The sequence below is a fragment of the Heptranchias perlo genome, chromosome X (assembly GCF_035084215.1).
Source record: "Heptranchias perlo isolate sHepPer1 chromosome X, sHepPer1.hap1, whole genome shotgun sequence".
In the NCBI taxonomy this organism is placed as follows: Eukaryota; Metazoa; Chordata; class Chondrichthyes; order Hexanchiformes; family Hexanchidae; genus Heptranchias; species Heptranchias perlo.
The window spans coordinates 3,201,316-3,221,191 of NC_090370.1; the positions used below are offsets into that span (position 1 = coordinate 3,201,316).

The window sequence follows — 19,876 nt, forward strand, 5'->3', positions numbered from 1 at the left end:
GTATGCACATAATTTGTAAATAAAATACATCCCCGACCGCACTAATGCCCCGATATAGAACCAGTATGGGACTGTAGCAGCTGTCAGCTCGGCTTTTTGAGTGAACTGTTTCAAATGTGTACAAGTAATTCATATTTTATGAGGCTTTAACCGTTGGAGGGCAATCAAACTTTCTTTAATTGATACACTCCCAAACTTTGTACCGAACCAACACCCTGACGTCAGTGGAGCGAATGTCAGTATCAGGTAGCGAAACTGACACAGGTTGTGAGTTGCGGAAGTGCTGTGTGCACGAGGCGTGAGCCGAGCACAAAATTGCAGCATCGGTAAGAAGTAAAAAGGATTTAAAAAGTCGCTCGCGTTCAAACTTTTATTTTTTTTAAAGAAGAGGGTGGGGGGAAGCGGTTTGCAAAAACAGTATGGGGGAGATCTGCGCCCCTGCAGGGACAAGTACAACGCACAGGGTGGCACTCTACAGGAGGAGAAGATGAATTCTCAAAAGCAGTTGACCAATTCCATGGCCATTCGTGGCGAAATCCAGAGGTTTGAGAGCGTCCAGCCCGCTGTTTACAACGTCTACAAGTTACTACATCGCGTTCCCGATCCCTCGCTGCGGAACACCATTCAGGAACTTGTTACACGCATTGAAGGTAAGCAGGTGCATCACCCCGGGATTCTTTCTGAGAACACACACACTGTGAGCTCCAAGTCTTGAAAAACCTCTTACTTTGTAACACACCGCGTTTAACGGAATTCCCCACCTTTTGAAAGGTTCGAGCTGTATCACGAATGCACAGTTAACTTGCAAAGTTTCTTTTAAATCTCTTTACCCCCCCCCCCCATTTTAACAGCTGTTCCTGTGGGTTTCACCGACCTAATGGAATCTTGTAATCTGACGTGTAAATTTCATCCTGGGGACATTTTTAATTGTATTACAGGCAGTCGGTGACGATGGCGATTAAGCGTTGCAATGTCGATTTCTGCATACGGCACTGTAACTTCGCGAACAGCCCCTCTATATGTCAAAATGGTTTGTCGGACAGGTGCCATTTGTTGCTATAAGGCTGTCTTTCGCCAATTTTCTTTGGGTTGCATATCAGCAGGAACGCTATGTAATTGTTAAATTTCCCGACACTGTAGTTTCTGTTTCAAAAAACAAAAAAATCTAGGAGCTGGTTATAGGGTGTCCACGTGTTGTTTCTGCTTGTTTGTGCGATGTTTTATTTGCATACGTCTGAGTGTCTCTCCAGGAGTGTTTTGCGTTTATCCCCCCCACGTGAATCCGACCACATAATTAAGCTCCACTGCCCTTAATTTTAATTAAAAATTAGATTTTGTGTTTGAACGTGTTTTAATATATGTTTAAAATTGAATGTTGTGCTCTTTCATTGAACTCGATCATGTGTTGGCAGTTCTGCTCCTTAAGTTGGAGGAACACGGGCCTTTTTGTTTACTTGTGTAATTGGCCAGGAGGTTACTGGACTTGTGCCAGATCTCCGCTGAGAGGATTCACCTGAAGTCCTGAACGCACTCATTTCATGTTAACATTTTTTTAAAAATTCACCGGCAAAATAATTTCACACAGAGTAATAGACATAGGGAATAAGATATGAGGAAAGGCAGACCAGTGAAGCAAATGTTGTAGTGTGTGTCGGTCTAAGTGACAACCAGATGGATTTTTGGAAAAAAAAGATTGGGTATGGTGAGAAGATGGGATGAGACGGGAGGGGGCTTTTCCTGCTCCGCTACCATAATGTCAACGGAAACCCCATAAGATGGGGTCTCCGCCAAATTTACGGCCGCGCCGCTGGAGAAGCTCTGAAGAAATTCATACCCATTTGGTTTTGGAGAAAATGCTGGAAATACTCAGCAGATCAGGCAATATCTGTGGAGAGAGAAACCGTTACTGTTTCAAGTTAATGACCTTACATCAGAAATGTTTTGCAGAGTGCCTTATCACATCTCTCAAATACTGTCTCCCAAATATAATTTACTTTTGAAGTATAGTCACTGTTATGTCCCCAATCGTGACAGCCATTTTGCCCACAGCAAGGTTCCCACAAACAGCGAGGAGTTGAATGACCAGTTAATCTGTTTTTGATGGCATTGGTTGAGGGAGGAATGTTGGTCAGGACACTGGGAGAACTCCCCACTCTTTTCTGAATGTGTCACAACCAAAAAAGGGCCAGGCTCGATCCCACATGGCTTGTTCCTAAATGTTCCTTTGTTTCCTTTATGTAATAGGGGCAGGGTCTCTTTCATTTGCCAAGTAATTAAGATCAGGAAGTTCAACAAATTCCAGGTCAGGAAAATTTCTTGACTGGAAAAATAGCTGCTTCTATTTATACAGTGTGAAGGATCCTACTTGTTAAATGACCAATCTTATTTGTTGCAAATATCAGTTATATTTTCTGCATTCATGCATAGACCAGATAGTGGGAAATTTTGCAATTTGTTAATTTACATTATGCCATTTGACATTTAGAATCGAGTGTAAAATCACTGAGGGAGGAAGTGGTCTCACACAGCTTCAGCCCACAGCAAGGGGTTAACTCCTTTAGGGGCGGGGAGAGATGTGGCAGAACAAGAATGGGAGGAGTGTAACATGGCACTACCTGCTTACACCACTAAAAACAGTATCTGTCATAAATCTTGAATTCTCAATTCAAAACTTGTCACCAAAACACTGACTGAGAAATAGTTATCTCTATTAAATCACCAAATTCAAAACTGTCACCAAACAAACTGATACTGATTGTGTAAATGACTACATTGAGGCCTGTCTCTGTGCAATCCCTACACACTCTTTCCTTACATGTATCACTTGACATAAATAACATCCTGCAAACCTTTCCTTGCTTATATGTGACTTCAGTTGTGCCCCATTGCCATTGTCCCACTACATGCCCCAAATGGGGAAATAGAACAGTCTAATGCTGTATTTACCTTGCATTGCTGCTGCTGCTGACACCAGTTCTGAAACCTGCTACAGTTCTGTGCCAATGAGGCAATGCTTAAAGTCTCTGAGTAATACAGACCAGGAAGGTCCCAGGTCCCAGGTCCCATCTTCAATCCATGGCCTGTGCTGACTTAACTGATCTACCGCTGCCCTTCTGAGGGATGCCAGTATTTAGCCACAATTACCCTGTGTTAGAAAATAAAGAGTCTGCCAGGGTTCCTGCTCCTGATCACCGTCCAGTGACCCAACTGGAAGTGCAGGTATGTGTGGACACTGGGTGAGGACAGGATTCGGCTTGTTTGTAATGTCCTCTATTGTCAGATAGTCTGCTGGTACACACCAGCCATGTTCACAAAAGAATAATGGCCCAAGGGATTTTTAGGAACTGTCAATGGAAGACCATTGCTCTACCATGAGGCCTGCTCTGGGAAATTGGAAGATTGAGATTGAATTTAGGAACTGGCAACGAAAGATCACATTAAAACATGTCAAGGGGGAGGGGAGGGGAATAAACTGGCAGGACCAAGCACCCCTCAAAAGGTCACGGGTGAAATTCCTCCAATTTGCGGAGCAGGCTTGAGGGGTCGTATGGCCTACTTCTGCTCCTATTTCTTATGAAAAGTGGAGGCAGCTTTACTCTGCAACTGGTCCATGTTATACTTGGGAGTGCTTGCTTTTGACACTTTTTAGATGACCCATTCCTTCCACTGCTTTACATCCAGCAGATGGTTGTTCCCAAAATGAAGACCCTTTTCATATGGACAGGTCACTAGCCTGACTCCCAACTCCCTACCAGGAGGTCCAGCTAGATATGATGGATGGGGGGGGGAATCCAACTCCACTCCCATTGGACACGATCGCCCCACTGGATATCAACCCAGAGGCCAGAGCCTTGATCTGCTCACTGGTGCTATGATGGGGGGTGGGATAGGGGGACACTTCACTCCCATATGGCGTGAGTATCCTGCTGGATGTCAACCCAGTACTCCGAGGCCAAAGCTCCCTTCTCTGCTCGCTGGGGCGCTGTTGACACTGGATCACCAAACTTGATGTGCTCCATTCTCTAGCTCTGACATCCTCCACTTTGATTAGCACAAACCAACCTTCTACATTGAACAAAAAATCAGAGTAGTTCCCAGTTGTAGCTTTATCCTGAGCTGTGATTTTTTTTTTAGCTTGTGCTTTAAATTCTTGGGTTGATGAAAGGTGGGGTCTCCTTTTCATTTCCTGGTGAGAAACTGGAAAAAGGAGAATAATGGTGTGCCTGTATGGTGTGGATGTTAACAAGGAAAAAAAGCTCCCCTGATTGATCCATTAGTAAATGTGAGACTTGCCCATATCGACTAGTAGGGTTCTAGCTTTTATCCCTGGACAGGCTTAGGGCTGTTAAAATCAGCCTCAGTGTCTCTGGGCTAAAGAGGAGAAAAATAATCAGCCAGTATTCTTTCTTTTGATCAATATTCAGTGACTCCTGCTGGAAAGTGTAAGTGTGTGTGTGTGTGTGTGTGTGAGAGATAAGGACAAGAGTGGGCTCAGCTCTGATGCCTGCCATTGTTGAATAGCCTGCCGACACACTTTCTCTGGCCAACGCGTGAAGGACGGTGACTTGGGTAAGGCACCTGTGGAACTGACTTCTTGCTGAGGTACAACACCTTCACCAGAGAAGGAGGGGACAAGTAGTCGATGTGAAATGTACTGTTATTAGTGGCTGTGTAACTCACATCTTTATAGGTCTTTCTGCAAGGCTTTTGGCAGGGGCTCGTGCCCAGGGACCCTGTACAAATGTGGGGTGCAGAGGAGCCCCGAATGTTCTTGGTGCCCAGGGCCTCAAGAATTCTTAATCTGGGTTTTGGCGATATCTTGCTGATCAGTGTAAATATCAAAGTTGCAGTTTTCACACTGCTGTGACGTATACACCGGTTTTTATGGTACTTCCGAATAAAAGTAATGCTGTCTGTAGGTGCACTGAACAAGGAAGACACAGTTAAGATGCAGACTTGCGAATTGTTACGAATATGGCAAACTGCGGATGTGGGAGGTGGGTGGGGGCAGGAAACAACAGTATGTTGAATTTCAAACTGCATGGTTTTGTGGTTCTTGGGCTCTTTCTTGAAAGGTTTGAACAGAAGGGAGAAAGAAAAAAAAAATATTTTCAAAAAGGCTGAACAGGATAATGTCTTGGATTTATCACTAAAGGAGACCAGAACAGTAAGCATTTTGCCAGCTTATGCCACCAGATGTGAATCATGTTCTTTCTGAGAAACCCATATCCTGTAAATATTTAATCCACATGTTAATTCTGGCATCTATCCAATGTAGGGTGGTTATATATGCATGTAGTGTTCAATAGTACCCATCCACTACGTGTTTTGCTGGACAACTTGTATCTTGTACTGAGTGTTGATGTTATCAGTGACATACATGAGGGTTTTATTGCTCTGTTCAGTGCTGTCACACTGCTCCATCGCCTCCATAAACTTGAGCTCATCCAAAATTCTGCTGCCCATATCCTAACTTGCACCAAGTCCTGTTCTCCCATCGCCCCTGTGCTCGCTGACCTACATTGGCTCCTGGTCCAGGAACGTCTCAATTTAAAAATTCTCATCCTTGTTTTCAAATCCCTCCATGGCCTCGCCCTTCCCTATCTCTGTAACCTCCTCCAGCCCTACAACCCTCTGAGATCTCTGTGTTCCTCCAATTCTTGCCTCTTGCGCATCCCTGATTTCCATCGCTCCACCATTGGTGGCCGTGCCTTCAGCTGCCTGGGCCCTAAGCTCTGGAATTCCCTCCCTCTGCCTCTCAGCCTCTCTCTCCTCCTTTTAAGACGCTCCTTAAAACCTACCTCTTGAGCCAACAGAATTAAATCATTTAGCAATTTAATTAAAACCAAAAGCAAACGTTGTTGTATAATGCAATATGTTGTTTGGGTGGGGGGGTGGTGGAATTCGGTGAAATCTAACCTTGTATTTTCACTGATCTGTGCAGTTCGTTAGCAGGTATCCCTTATAGAATAGAATCATAGAAGTTTACAACATGGAAACAGGCCCTTCGGCCCAACATGTCCATGTTGCCCAGTTTATACCACTAAGCTAGTCCCAGTTGCCTGCACTTGGCCCATATCCCTCTATACCCATCTTACCCATGTAACTGTCCAAATGCTTTTTAAAAGACAAAATTGTACCCGCCTCCACTACTGCCTCTGGCAGCTCGTTCCAGACACTCACCACCCTTTGAGTGAAAAAACTGCCCCTCTGGACCCTTTTGTATCTCTCCCCTCTCACCTTAAATCTATGCCCCCTCGTTATAGACTCCCCTACCTTTGGGAAAAGATTTTGACTATCTACTTTATCTATGCCCCTCATTATTTTATAGACTTCTATAAGATCACCCCGAAACCTCCTACTCTCCAGGGAAAAAAGTCTCAGTCTATCCAACCTCTCCCTATAAGTCAAACCATCAAGTCCCGGTAGCATCCTAGTAAATCTTTTCTGCACTCTTTCTAGTTTAATATTATCCTTTCTATAATAGGGTGACCAGAACTGTACACAGTATTCCAAGTGTGGCCTTACTAACGTCTTGTACAACTTCAATAAGACATCCCAACTCCTGTGTTCAATGTTCTGACCAATGAAACCAAGCATGCTGAATGCCTTCTTCACCACCCTATCTACCTGTGACTCCACTTTCAAGGAGCTATGAACCTGTACTCCTAGATCTCTTTGTTCTATAACTCTCCCCAATGCCCTACCATTAACGGAGTAGGTCCTGGCCCGATTCGATCTACCAAAATGCATCACCTCACATTTATCTAAATTAAACTCCATCTGCCATTCATCGGCCCACTGGCCCAATTTATCAAGATCCCGTTGCAATCCTAGATAACCTTCTTCACTGTCCACAATGCCACCAATCTTGGTGTCATCTGCAAACTTACTAACCATGCCTCCTAAATTCTCATCCAAATCATTAATATAAATAACAAATAACAGCGGACCCAGCACCAATCCCTGAGGCACACCGCTGGTCACAGGCCTCCAGTTTGAAAAACAACCCTCTACAACCACCCTCTGTCTTCTGTCGTCAATCCAATTTTGTATCCAATTGGCTACCTCACCTTGGATCCCGTGAGATTTAACCTTATGTAACAACCTACCATGCGGTACCTTGTCAAAGGCTTTGCTAAAGTCCATGTAGACCACGTCTACTGCACAGCCCTCATCTATCTTCTTGGTTACCCCTTCAAAAAACTCAATCAAATTCGTGAGACATGATTTTCCTCTCACAAAACCATGCTGACTGTTCCTAATCAGTCCCTGCCTCTCCAAATGCCTGTAGATCCTGTCCCTCAGAATACCCTCTAACAACTTACCCACTACAGATGTCAGGCTCACTGGTCTGTAGTTCCCAGGCTTTTCCCTGCCGCCCTTCTTAAACAAAGGCACAACATTTGCTACCCTCCAATCTTCAGGCACCTCACCTGTAGCTGTCGATGATTCAAATATCTCTGCTAGGGGACCCGCAATTTCCTCCCTAACCTCCCATAACATCCTGGGATACATTTCATCAGGTCCCGGAGATTTATCTACCTTGATGCGCGTTAAGACTTCCAGCACCTCCCTCTCTGTAATATGTACACTCCTCAAGACATCAACATTTATTTCCCCAAGTTCCCTAACATCCATGCCGTTCTCAACCGTAAATACCGATGTGAAATATTCATTTAGGATCTCACCCATCTCTTGTGGTAGAGATGGGTGAGATCCTAAATGAGAGATGGTGTTCCTGGAAATATCTATTACATTATGTTGATCTTCCCCGCCTGCACAACATGGCCCCTATATGCTGTGTTCCAAAGGTAGAGAATGAAGACATTCAAAATGACTTCTACCTCTGCTTGGTACCTCTGTGTCATGGCTCGCTCGGATCAGTAACCGGCTGTGTGCCAAGTCATGGGCACAAAACCGTATTCTGTTGCTCCATTGGCACCATGCCTTCTGCGAATTCAGAAATGTGAAACCCACTTCTTCAGTTCCACTTGACAACCTTACAGCAGGTAAGATCTTTGCTGAATAAATGTGCAGGTTTTTAAATCTGCAAAGGGGAACTCATTCCGAAAGTGCTTTATGGCAGCAGTCATATCACATCCTGTTTATTTAGCAGGGGCAATGTTAACGGGTGGACTTAATAAGGTAATGGACTGGTGTAGGAAGCCAGGCATTGATTAACTCTACGTAGTTAACAAAATGACATGGTAAACAGTTAAAATGGTGTCCCCTCCGTTGACTGCTTACAGGTAATAGTTTGAAGGAATGTGGCATTTTGGAAGCTCTCATCAGGGTACATTTGTGTTTTTATAGCACAGATCAGCTAAGTCGCTTAAGTGTTGATTGATGTAATTGAAAATCTGACTTGCTATGTCTGGAATCAGAGTCTGCATCCATTGTCTGAGGCCAGTCACTGCTGAAGCCCTTATACTACCTCCTATTGCCTCCATTGAGGTAAGTAGATGAGTGCTTCTTGCAATGTGGGTCTTGACTGTTTTAGTAAAAATTGCTAAAAGGCATCAAGTAAGCAACAGTCTCCTAGGCCTCGGGCAGTGCCACTATCCACAGTATCCCCATGGTGCATTTCTAAGAACCCTGAATCCCATTTGTTGAGAAGAACCTGTCTAGTTCCTTCTTGAAACTCATTAGGGTTTCTTGTTCCACCATCCGTGCCGATAATCTCAACTCAATTCCCACCTATTCCAAAAGGATTCTATTTCCAACCCCTTCCCTTCAACATTTGCAACTGGGTTTTCCTCTGAGTCTCCCTTCTCCAGCAAGTGTACCTGCTGCAGATAGATAGCAAACGGGCAGCGCTCCAAGTCTCCTCCCACTCTCAGTGGAAACAGATCTCCAACTCACACCCTTCAGCTTGATCACAGCTGTATTGTCCACCTCGCAACTCCATTTTATAAAACCAGTCAAAACAATCCTCGCTGAGGGGGTGTGAGCGTGTGGGGGGGGGGGGGAAGAGTAGGAGAATTCCATTTGAACAGTTGAAATTTGTCAACTTGAGAAAATGTACTTTATCTCACTGTCTGAACCTTGCCACTTTGCTGCCCTGTTTAGTTGGAAACTATAAATGTAAACATCCTAGTATATTCTCCTTTGTGAAAAAAATGGCCTTTTTGTGTCTTTTAGGAGAGAAAAGAGCCAAGTACCACTTTCATTACAATGACACACACACACAGTTGAAGCATTGCCTTAGAAATGTTTCACACAGAGGATTGTTAGAACGTGGAATGCTTTACTATTGGGAACTATTGAGGCAGAGACTGTAACATAATTTCAAAGGGAATTGGATCGGTATTTGAAAAGGAAGAATATAAAAGTTTACGAGGAAAGGGAAGGGAAATGAGATTAGAGTTGGCAGCTTCAGTTGAAGAGCTAGCATCAGCACATGTGTGATGGGCCGAATGGCATCTTCTGTGCTGTAGTTTCCATGGCCCTGATTTTAACTCTGGGCGGGTGGGGGGATGAGTTAGAATCTTACCAGCTTGCAGCCGAAAACAGGCCTGGCATACTTTAACTCCTGGGCCTAATTAACATGTTGCCGGGATGGGATGGAACAGGCAGGAAGCGTGCGGAAAGCGGCTGCCAGCCTGCGGAAAATCAGGTGGATTTTGGGCGCCCGTCAACATGCAGGTAGCTTTGGGGAAGGAAGTTCCGGGACCGTCTCACAGGAGGGAAGCAGGCGGATCCCAGTGCAGAGGCAGCCTAAACTTGTGAGGCCCTTACCTGAGGGGCACTTACCTGAAACGACCTCTTGTAGTCCTGGATCCTCCGCTCACTTGACTTTACCTGATGGGAAAGCCTCAGTGGCCTCCCCGCTCAGAACAACGTTAAAATAGCAGTCGGAGCCCAATGACATCATCAGACCCTGATCTGCATATGTCAATGAGGACCCCGTCAACTTTGGTGATGTTTCCACACGTGCCAATCAAAAGGTATGAGAAACCTACCTGTTCCTGTACATGTTCTAACAGGCACCTTAAACTCTAGTACTGTGTTAGGGTAGGAGTGTAAAATTGGAGTATACCAGTCCAGGATCACCTGTGGTTGTGATGGCAGATATTTTTTAAATCGTACTTTTCATGAAGGACGAAAGCCTATAACCCAGGTCATGTCACTGGTTGGCTCGTGTGTGCATTAATACCATGAGTGCGTACAAATGGAAACTCAAATTCTACACTAACAGGATCTCGATTGCCCTGGGAACTGAACCTATCCAAAGAATACCTAATCCAGAGACACCACCCCTTTGACAAAAACAAAGAAATGTTTTTTAAATTTTTTTTTAAAAAAGCTCTCGCTACTATATGGGCTGTTACTGTTTGAAAAAGGAGAAATGTTGTTATGACAACAGCACTGTATACAATACAGTCAGTAGCTGTCACAACCCAGGTTATCTGCAGTACTTGGGAAGGGCGGCCTGTAACTTGTAGATATCTGAGCTGGAGTCCCTCGCAGAAGACCCAAACTTCAAGCGCAGTTTTGAATGTCAGTCCAGGCGTTTGAATGTGTCTCCCATTTTATATTTTTGTCCCTCTTCCTCCCCACCCCTCCCATCACATACAATTAGCAAATGAAAACGGGCTGGTGACTTTCTCCCTGCCTCTGTCACTGTGGACTTTGTTGCAAGGAGCTGTACATAAACTGGTGCAGATATGCATATAATATATGTTTTATTTACTTATGGAACGTTAAATTGGGCGTCTGACCCTGACCCGAACCCACTCCCTTCCCACCAGGTGGGTTAAGTTTAAAATGTTCCCCCCTCGGTGGTTTTCAAACGTGTGTGCGTGCGCGCCCCATACAGTCCCTGGGTCAGCTGTTCTAACTTGCAAAAGACAGTGTCAATTACTATTGGATGTTATGTTATTAACAGTGAAATGCAGAAATCTGACGTCTTTACAAACTCCCCCTCCCAGATGCCTTCATGGATTCCCTCAGGCCCGGTGACCCCAGTTTAGGTGTTTTGGGAACATCTCATGAAGCCTTATGTTTGTGAAGCAAGGTTACATTTGCATTGTAGTTGCCTCTAATAATCTGTGTGGATGGTTGTTGGAAGTTAGCTATGGGTGGTGAACATTTTTCATCTGAATTTAAACTCCTGTTCCTTAATTAATTTATTCTATACTGACTGAATAAAAAACACTAGACAGGTGTTGCTCTAGAGAGATGAAGTGATTCTTAATAAAAGTAGCCAAGACTGGTATTTGTACAGTCAGGGATGCTGCTCTGGCTGCACATTTTCTAAAATGGGAGAAGAGGATGGGATCGCATCCACTATGACAGTAAATGCCACTTCAAAGCCCATTAGCGAGGCTCCCCCAATGGCCCAGTGAGTAGCTGTGCCACACAGACTAGGAAGGTCCTAGACTCGATCCCTGATCTGAGCTGCGTTAGCTGATCTCAGCTGGTTGGTAATAGACAGGTTAGAATTGGTCCCAGTTCCTGCCATGGTTAAATAGACTTCGACGATCCTGTCTGGGTTCATGTGTGAAGATTGCCCACTTGGGCGAAGTACTGCAGGGTGCTGGGTATCTGTTGAACCATACCTCGGCAAGGGGAGAAAATCAGTGAGATAAGGGCAGCATTGATGAAAAATCTTGAGAAGTTGCAGCTTTTGAACCACTCAAAAGTTTGAGCTGTCTGCTGCCATTTTCACTCAGACATAGCCTGCTGCTGTATTAGCAGTAAGAACATTAATTATTGTGCTGCAGGAGTTTCTATATCACAGCCGAGACCTTGTGTGCAGTAGTGTTGGCCAACAGGACTTGTTCATTTCAACCAGGATCTTCTGGCTGACTTAGTACCTTTTCAGTAATATCGGACTGTAGCCAATGACTTTTTTTTCAGAAGCAAAACACGGACCTATCTAAATATTCCCCCCACCCTCGCAGAAGGTGCTGAGTCCCACTGGAGTAGTGTTCCAGGAGTGCCAGCAGCCCTTCAGTACCCTCCTAAACTGCCAATTCTTCCTGTGTGAGCCTAGACGGGGAAGCTAACACTTTTCCAGTCAGCATTATTTAAACACCGGCAATAAACCACTTACCATAAACAGGATATCACCAGCCGGAAAAAAAATCTGGGCTAATGTCGTAGCTGGCTGTTCAACTGTGGGAGACGTCACTGATTAGCCCGATCCTGCCCCGTTGTTGGCCTCCGCAGAAGTATAATTTACAACAGAGGTCACTGGGTTGCAAGAGTAGGGACCTTGACTTTATTTTGCCTCCTCCTGATTTCTCGGATGCTAGTGGCAATTATAGTGCTGATGTGACCAGCAGGGACTGAGCCTGGCACCTTTCTGAGCTATGTGATTCAGTACCGCACCGAGCTTACATGGGACCGATTTTAACCCTACCCGCCCGGCAGATAAAATGTCACGGGTGACTTAACTGCCTTTGCCACCTACACGTAAGCATGTGGCAAAGGCGCCGGCCGGATCCTTCTTCAAATATGCAGATCGGGGTCCTCGCACAAGATCTTCCCGAATCCCCGCTCCTTACCTTGCCGGCGAGCCTTCCCTTGGTGTCTCCTGCCGCCGGAGCTTCCGTTCCTGCCAGCTTTCTGCCCGTTTTGGGCGGGCAGCTGACTGGCGGCATGCAGATGAGGTCTGGGAGTTAAAATTGCCCGGGCCTCACGCTGCTGATGTCAGGTGCGTTTGGAGCTTACTCTGCCAGCCTGAATGCTGCTCCCAGTTAAAATTCCCTCTGATATTTCCAACATAGACTGGTGTCCAGAATAATCACTTTAGAACATTCCCAGAATTTACCTTTGAATACCGTGGTGGATTTGGACAATAAACAGCGTCTCCTAGAAACTGAGACGAGGACAGATGGTCCTGCACAGTGTTTAAATGGAGCAGTGCAGGAGGCAGGCAGCTGTACTGCTGGTACTCAGCAGTCGAACGTCATAGAGAATCATCTTCACAAAGGATAGTGGAGAGGCACAGCATGTTTCACTGACGCGTGTGGAAATCCACCACCGTATTCCAGAGCCTCGGAACCAAGAGGAGACTCTTAAATACGGGATGGGTTCCCGTGTATGTCAGATACCTGGCTGGGCAGACAGAAACATGCTGTGCCACCACGCACGCTGTTGCCCCAACCTGGCGTACACCCACCATTCACTGCACGCTGAGTTGTCAATTATTAGCCATGCCAGGACAGGGAAAAGTTAAATGTGGAGCAAGTCTGCCAGGCTGGGGAGTCCAAACATCTTGCCACTTGGGTCTGACAGAATCCTGCAACCACATTAAACCCAGACGTCAATAGGTATCATTCTCGGCTCTGAGTCAGAAGGTTGTGGGTTCAAGCCCTACTCCAGAGACTGGAGCACATACTCTAGGCTGACACTCCAGTGCAGCATTGAGGGAGCACTGCAATGTCTGAGGTGCCGTCTTTTGGATGAACCGTTAAACCGAGGCCCTATCTGCCCTCTCGGGTGGACGTAAAAGATCCCACGGCCGCTATTTTGAAGAAGAGCAGGGGAGTTCTTCCTGGTGTCTGGGCCAATATTTATCCCTCAACCAACATCACTAAAACAGATTATCTGGTCATTCTCACTTTGTTGTTTGTGGGATCTTGCTGTGCGCAAATTGGCTGCTGCCTTTCCTACATTACAACAGTGACTACACTTCAAAAGTATTTCATTAGATGTGAAGCATTTTGGGACCTTCTGTGGTCCTGAAAGGCGCTATATAAATGCAAGTTCTTTGCTTGCTTTCTTTAAAAATGCAAAATTGTCAGTTCAGCTGTGTTTTGCCTGTAGCAAAGCCATTGCTACTGACTGACTGACTGACTGACCACCTCCTGATAAATTAAAAATTAATTTTGGGTAAACACAAAAGCATCCCCCCCCCCCAAGCTAAATTACAAACTAACTGTTTGTTTGAATTTGGTGGGAGTGATGGTTCAGTGGGGTGTGTTCTCTTGCTGCTCCTTCACTGGTACATTTAGGACTTCAGTTCTGCAGAAGGGATAGCCAGGGCTTGTGGTCTGTATTTGGCCCTGCAGGCCATCATTTGGACACCTCTGTGCTGAGGTCCTTGCCCCACTCGGTGCTGTATTCTCCAAATCAAGAGGGACCCTGAGAGGGAGCAGGACACTTGTGTTCTGTCTCCATTGGAGCGTGAGAGGCCAAAAAGGAGAGAGAGTGGGAATTGAAAGAGAGGGGAGAGAAAGATAATTCTGCTAAACAAAATTAAACTGTGAAAATATTCTTCGAACAAATCAAATTTGACATCAGATTTATGTCTTTCTGGGTTAACCTGCCCTCAGGTGTGATTGTATCTGTTCATTTGATCAATAGCTCATTGAATTCTGTAGGAAGCTGTTCTCCTGTTGTTATATTAATGTTAAATAGCACTGAGCAAGTGATCTGAAACCAGTGCAAATGGGCTTTTGCTTGGTCCAAGTTCCTAATCCTGGTGCAATCTATGGTACCAATGCTGAGCTTCTGCCAATGTCTGAGTCCATGCTGGGTTTCTCCCCACCGTCCTCTCCTCCTACTGGGGTACGGCTCCATGGCTGGCAGTCACCCTCCAGGACCTCGCCCACGTGGCCATTATTCGTGTGTGAGACTTGGCCATAACTGTCAGCCGGCTATTCAACCACAGAGGCCATCGCAGTCAAGCCATTCACCCGACTTCACCCAGAGTCCCCACACACTCACGCTTCCAGCAAGGGGTCACTGTGACCGACTACTGCTGCCCTGGCTGAGATTAGCTAACTCCAAATAAACCGGGTGATCAAACCTGGGATCGTTGTGGTCTGATTGCCTCAGATGAACTGCAGGATGCTCCTGGTCATCACCCACTGTTGGAAAGTGTGTGCATGTATATACACGTTGAATGAGGCTGGGCATCTCACTGCCGCACTCCCAGTAAACAAATAGCCTTTGAACTGTCACTGGAGTTCACACTTGAAGAATGGCCACTCGCATGAGGTAACAGAGGGCTGTGAGTGTCTGTGGAGCTGTAGGAGTCATCACCTTCAGGGGGTGAGAAAATTGGCTTGGTGGGGGGGAGGGGTTGATGGGAAGAGAGAAGACTCCAAAAGCATGCCCAGAACGCCCTAATTAACGTGATCTATCTTGTTTCTTTATAAAGTATAAAGAAACTCTAATACTGTGTGGTTTTGGTTGTGTGTGTGCGTGTGACAGTCACAGTATGTTACAAAGGAACGTGAGGTATTTCCACGGTGTGTCAGTTACTGGTTTTGGAGCGTTGTCAGGAAGAGCAGCTGATGGCACATTTCACACCTCCCCTTGATTCTCCGTAAGGTTGGACAGTAAACCACAACGCTGTCTGGTATCTCTAGCTTCACAGAACAGAACACCCACACCAAAAAATAATTTGAAGAAAAACCATGAAAGAGACTTTTCCCAACATGTTGATGGTATCAATGGCATAAACTGGGCCAGTTTACCTTTTTTTCTCCAGAGCCGTTGACCTCTTTGGATATAACGTTCTTATGTCTTTGTTACTTGTCTGTTAACTGGGTCGCTAGTTTTTGTTTAAATTGCTACAAAACAATCTCAATTGAGAGCCCCTATGTTTACATAAAGCTTCTTGTTCTGATCCACTTGCCTCTGCCTCGTTAGTGGTTTACTGTGTTGATGCCTTGTTACTTGTAGCACCTTCAATTGTGTGCAGTGTTTCTACTGGAAACCCCAGCCCCCCCCCCAATGCACCCCCACCTTTTTCAAGGTTCCCTACTCCTTATTTGATGTTCATTTCCCCCGAATCTGACATGAAACAGACAACCTTGATGGTTAAAAGAATTCTAAAGCTGTTTCTGACCTGGACACTGGGCAGATAACAGCAACGACTTGCATTTATATAGTGCCTCGAAGGGAATGAGGAAGCTCCATAGATCCTGGGATGAAAGAAAGGAATTCAACCAGACTGAGAACTGATAGAGCTAGGTTGGGAGGGATGGCAGTGACTGCTGAAGGGCCATTCGCCTAATGGACTTGCAGAAAGATGGATGGAAATTGCATTGGGTTAACCGATAGCTTGTGTCTGACTCATAGTTTCATATGACTGGATGAGCTGAGGCTTTTACATGTCGTTGTGGGATTCCTTTTTGCTCAGGAAGCTCGGTTTCTGTCTGACTGGAGCTGGAGGGAGTGCAGTCACCAAGATTATCCTATTCTCACCACAAAGGACAACCAGCTGCTCTGTAGACTTCCTGAATTCATTGTTAATCTCACGTAATTTAAAAACGCTGAGTACTGGAAGTTCTGTGCCTCAGTTGAGATGTCTTCAGCGGTTAGCAGGTCAAATGGCCGTGCCATCGAAAGCTCTGGGACAGCAGTTACCAGATTACAAAACATCTGGTCCCAGTACAGCAATACCAAAGGTAAGGGATTGGGAACTGGTTAACATTTCCCTTGTTAAAATGGCATTGCCATTTTCTGTGGTTTTTTTGTTTAGGGTAGACTCAATACCTGGAAAAGCTAAGAACAACAACATCTTGCATTTATATAGCGCCTTTAACGTAGTAAAACGTCCCAAGGCGCTTCACATGAGCGTAATCAGACAGAGTATGATACTGAGCCACGTAAGGAGGTATTAGGGCAAGTGACCAAAAGCTTGGTCAAAGAAGTATCTTAAGGAGTATCTTAAAGAAGGAGAGAGGGGTTTAGGGAGGGAATTCCAGAACTTGGGGCCTAGGCAGTTGAAGGCATGGCCGCCAATGGTGGAGCAATTAAAATCAGAGATGCACAAGAGGCCAGAATTGGAGGAGCACAGAGATCTCGGAGGGTTGTAGGGCTGGAGGAGGTTACAGAGATAGCGAGGGACGAGGCATGTGACAAGAACGCTCTGGAAAAATGGCTGGAGCTGGGGTTTTTGTGAAGTATTTGCAAAGTACACTTGAAAAATAGCAACTTGGGTGACCAATGATTTGTGGAACGTACCCCAGCAAGGAATTGAGGAGAGGAGGGAAGAAAATTGCATGAAAGAGAAAGGGGAGAAGAAAGGGATGAGGTAAACCAGGAAATGGTGCTAAAGTGATGCCAAGCTTGGGTTTTAGAATCCTGAAGATCATAGGAGGAAGGCAGGACTGAGGGAGGTGAGGAGTTCCACAGTTTAGGGGAAAAAATACAACAACTACTTGCATTTATATAGCACCTTTTAATGTAGAAAAACATCGCAAGGTGTTTCACAGAAGTCTAATCAAACAGTGCCAAAGAAGAAGATAATGGGAGGTGTGATTAAAAGCTTGGTCGAAAGGGGTGGGTTTTAAGGATCATGAAGAGAGGGAGGCGGAGAAGTTTAGGGAATTCCAGAGCGTCGGGCCTAGATGGCTGAAGGCACTTCCGCCAATGGTGGGATGAAGGGAGTGATAAGTTAAGCGAAGTGGATGGTGCAATAGTTCTTGATCTCAACACCATGGATGCAGGGCGGAAGAGGAGCATGGTGTATTTGGAGCTTAAAAAGAACGAGAGGGAAGTTCAGAGAAGCAATGACTAGTAGTAGCGATAAAATAGAGAGACAAGTTGGAGGCTGTAGGTGAGAGAAGGATCAGGTGACCAGTATCCTGTACAGGACTACGAGAGGCAGTTGTGTTATTCTGTCAAGCACCGGTGACATTTGCTTAGATTGTTAAACCTCAGTGTGTTCAAAGAAGAGTCATCGAGGCTCAGGTTCTTAAAGTGGCATCAAGAATCCATCAGGATTTCATTACACAAGCATAGGTTTTATATTTGAAAGGAACACTGTCAGGAATTTTGAGCTTGCATGCAAGAAATTACTGTATCACACAATGTGGAAATCAAAGATGGCAATGGATCTATGAATATGATGCAATTTTTTGGCGTGGGGGGGGATTGGAGGGTTACAATCTTTTTTTGAACAGTTTCAAAAATGTGATTGAGACTGTTATTGAAAAACTTAAAGGTTATAAATGTTGGTGTGGGTACTTCTAACTGTCACTGTTTTCCATGAGCTGGTAATTAGAAAAGAAAATCCTTAATAGCTGTAAAAATTGTTCTAATGATTTGATATTGTGGGAGAGCAACTCACGAAACAGACGGTCAGAACAACCTCAACATGTTGGATTAATGAGGGTGAAATGGTTACCATGGCAACGGCCACTGGCGTAACTAATTTTTTTGAAGTGGCACAAGTCCCTCGACTGGTGCTAAGTCGCAGTCAAGGGTTTGACTGATTTTTAACGTCCTCCCTTTTAAGTGTAGAATTTTGAAAACTTCAAAATGAAACACCAGCATGTTCTGTGTGAAGCTTTACCCACCCCCCCCCCCACCCCACCTCCAATTTTCTGCCCCCTCCTTCTGAAGGCAGTGACTCTTACTGGAGTATGGGTTCCACAGGATCTTGCCCAGTTCTTTATATGTGAGTCTATATAATGAGTCAAGCTATTCAACCATGTGGGCCATTATAACTGAGTGCAGTTCTGTCATGTACAGATAGGAACAGGAGGAGGCCATTCAACCACTTGAACCTATTCCACCATTCAACTAGATCATGGCTGATCTTTAGCTCAACTCTATTTACCTGCTCTTGTCCCATATCCCTTGATACCCTTACCCAACAAAAATTACACTTTTCAGCAGGTATCACTACACAGTGAGAAGGAATGCTGGTGATTCCTTTCATAGCCCAGGGGTGCCCAGAGGCTAATGGGACACCCTGGCTGATGTGAGCTACCTCAGCACAGGCCAGTGATTGAATGTGAGGCCTTCCTGGACTCTGTGGCTCAGTACCACGTTAAGTAGTGCACTTCACACCAAAACCCATCATCTAATCTCGAGCCCTGAACTCGAGGAAATTCAAGATGGTGGAAACCTCAGAAGATTTGTTGACTTCCACCCAGAAGGTCGTTGGTTCGGATCCTGGGTGCAGCCCATCGCTCCAGCCTCCTTGTCTCAGTTGGGCGATTGCCCAGCCAGGCTGTTTGTTGGAGCCCTACACAGAAGCAAGTTGATTGTAGGGTGGTATTTCTTGGCAAAGTCTTTAGCCTAGTCTCACTGGAAGAGACAAAATGATATATAGCTGGTGAAGGTGAGAAAACAGAGAAATCCCACTATTTTCTATATTGGAGTTTGTTTTACAAGTTTTGGCTTAATTTGACACTTTTTTTTGTTTACTTCGAGCACAGTAAAACTCATGTTGCTCCTTTTTATTTTCAGTACTTGACTGAATATAATGTGTTTTTATGAAACTTTTTAATGGTGGGCCTCAGGCTGACTCTCTTGGACCCTCCCAACACCCCTACCCAATATGCAACAGTGTGCTGTTGGCCTAACAAGTGCCTGCAGGACCCCTAGCAAAGGCCAAATCACATTTTCACAAGTGACTCACTCTGACCCTACATGCGCATGTGTGCGGTTCTGTGTTCTCAAATACTCATGCTGCCTCTCTCCTGTGTTTTTGCTGATCTGTACAACTCCTGCTTCTTTTATTATTCTGTGGCCTCCTCCTGACTGAACAGACGAAGTCCCTGAAGAGGTCAGATCACCATACTTGGAAAATTTCAGGCTGACTTCATTTCTGGGATAACAAATAAAAAAAAAAGTAGTAATTTTTAAATTGCAGGTGCTGGAAATCTGATCCAGAAACTGCTGGAAACACTCAGCGGGTCAGTCAGCATCTGTGGGGAAAACAAATGGGTTAATGTCTTGAGTGCAGACCCTTCTTCAGAACTTGCTGCGTGCTTCCAGCATTTTCCCTTTTTGTTTTTAATTTTTGGAGTAGCATGTTTCAAAATATTCCTGAAAATATTTTAATGGCCGGGAATTTCCTTGGAGTTGCTCGGAGGCTCATGAACTCTGCAGTCTCAACTGCTTTTATTGGGAGTCTCTTCCATGCATCCACTGAAGGGGGGGGGCGGTGGGGTTA

At 45.2% G+C, this 19,876-nt stretch overlaps 1 protein-coding gene across 1 annotated transcript in view; it reads left to right on the forward strand.

Annotated features, from left to right (window-relative positions):
* Positions 1-226: 226 nt before the first annotated feature.
* LOC137307160 (arf-GAP with GTPase, ANK repeat and PH domain-containing protein 1-like) overlaps positions 227-19,876 on the forward strand; it is a 116,180-nt gene continuing 96,530 nt past the window's right edge. Inside the window, exon 1 of the mRNA XM_067976498.1 lies at positions 227-650. Within this exon, the coding sequence (XP_067832599.1) occupies positions 488-650 (163 nt within the window). The 5' untranslated portion in view covers positions 227-487. The remainder of the gene's footprint in view (positions 651-19,876) is intronic.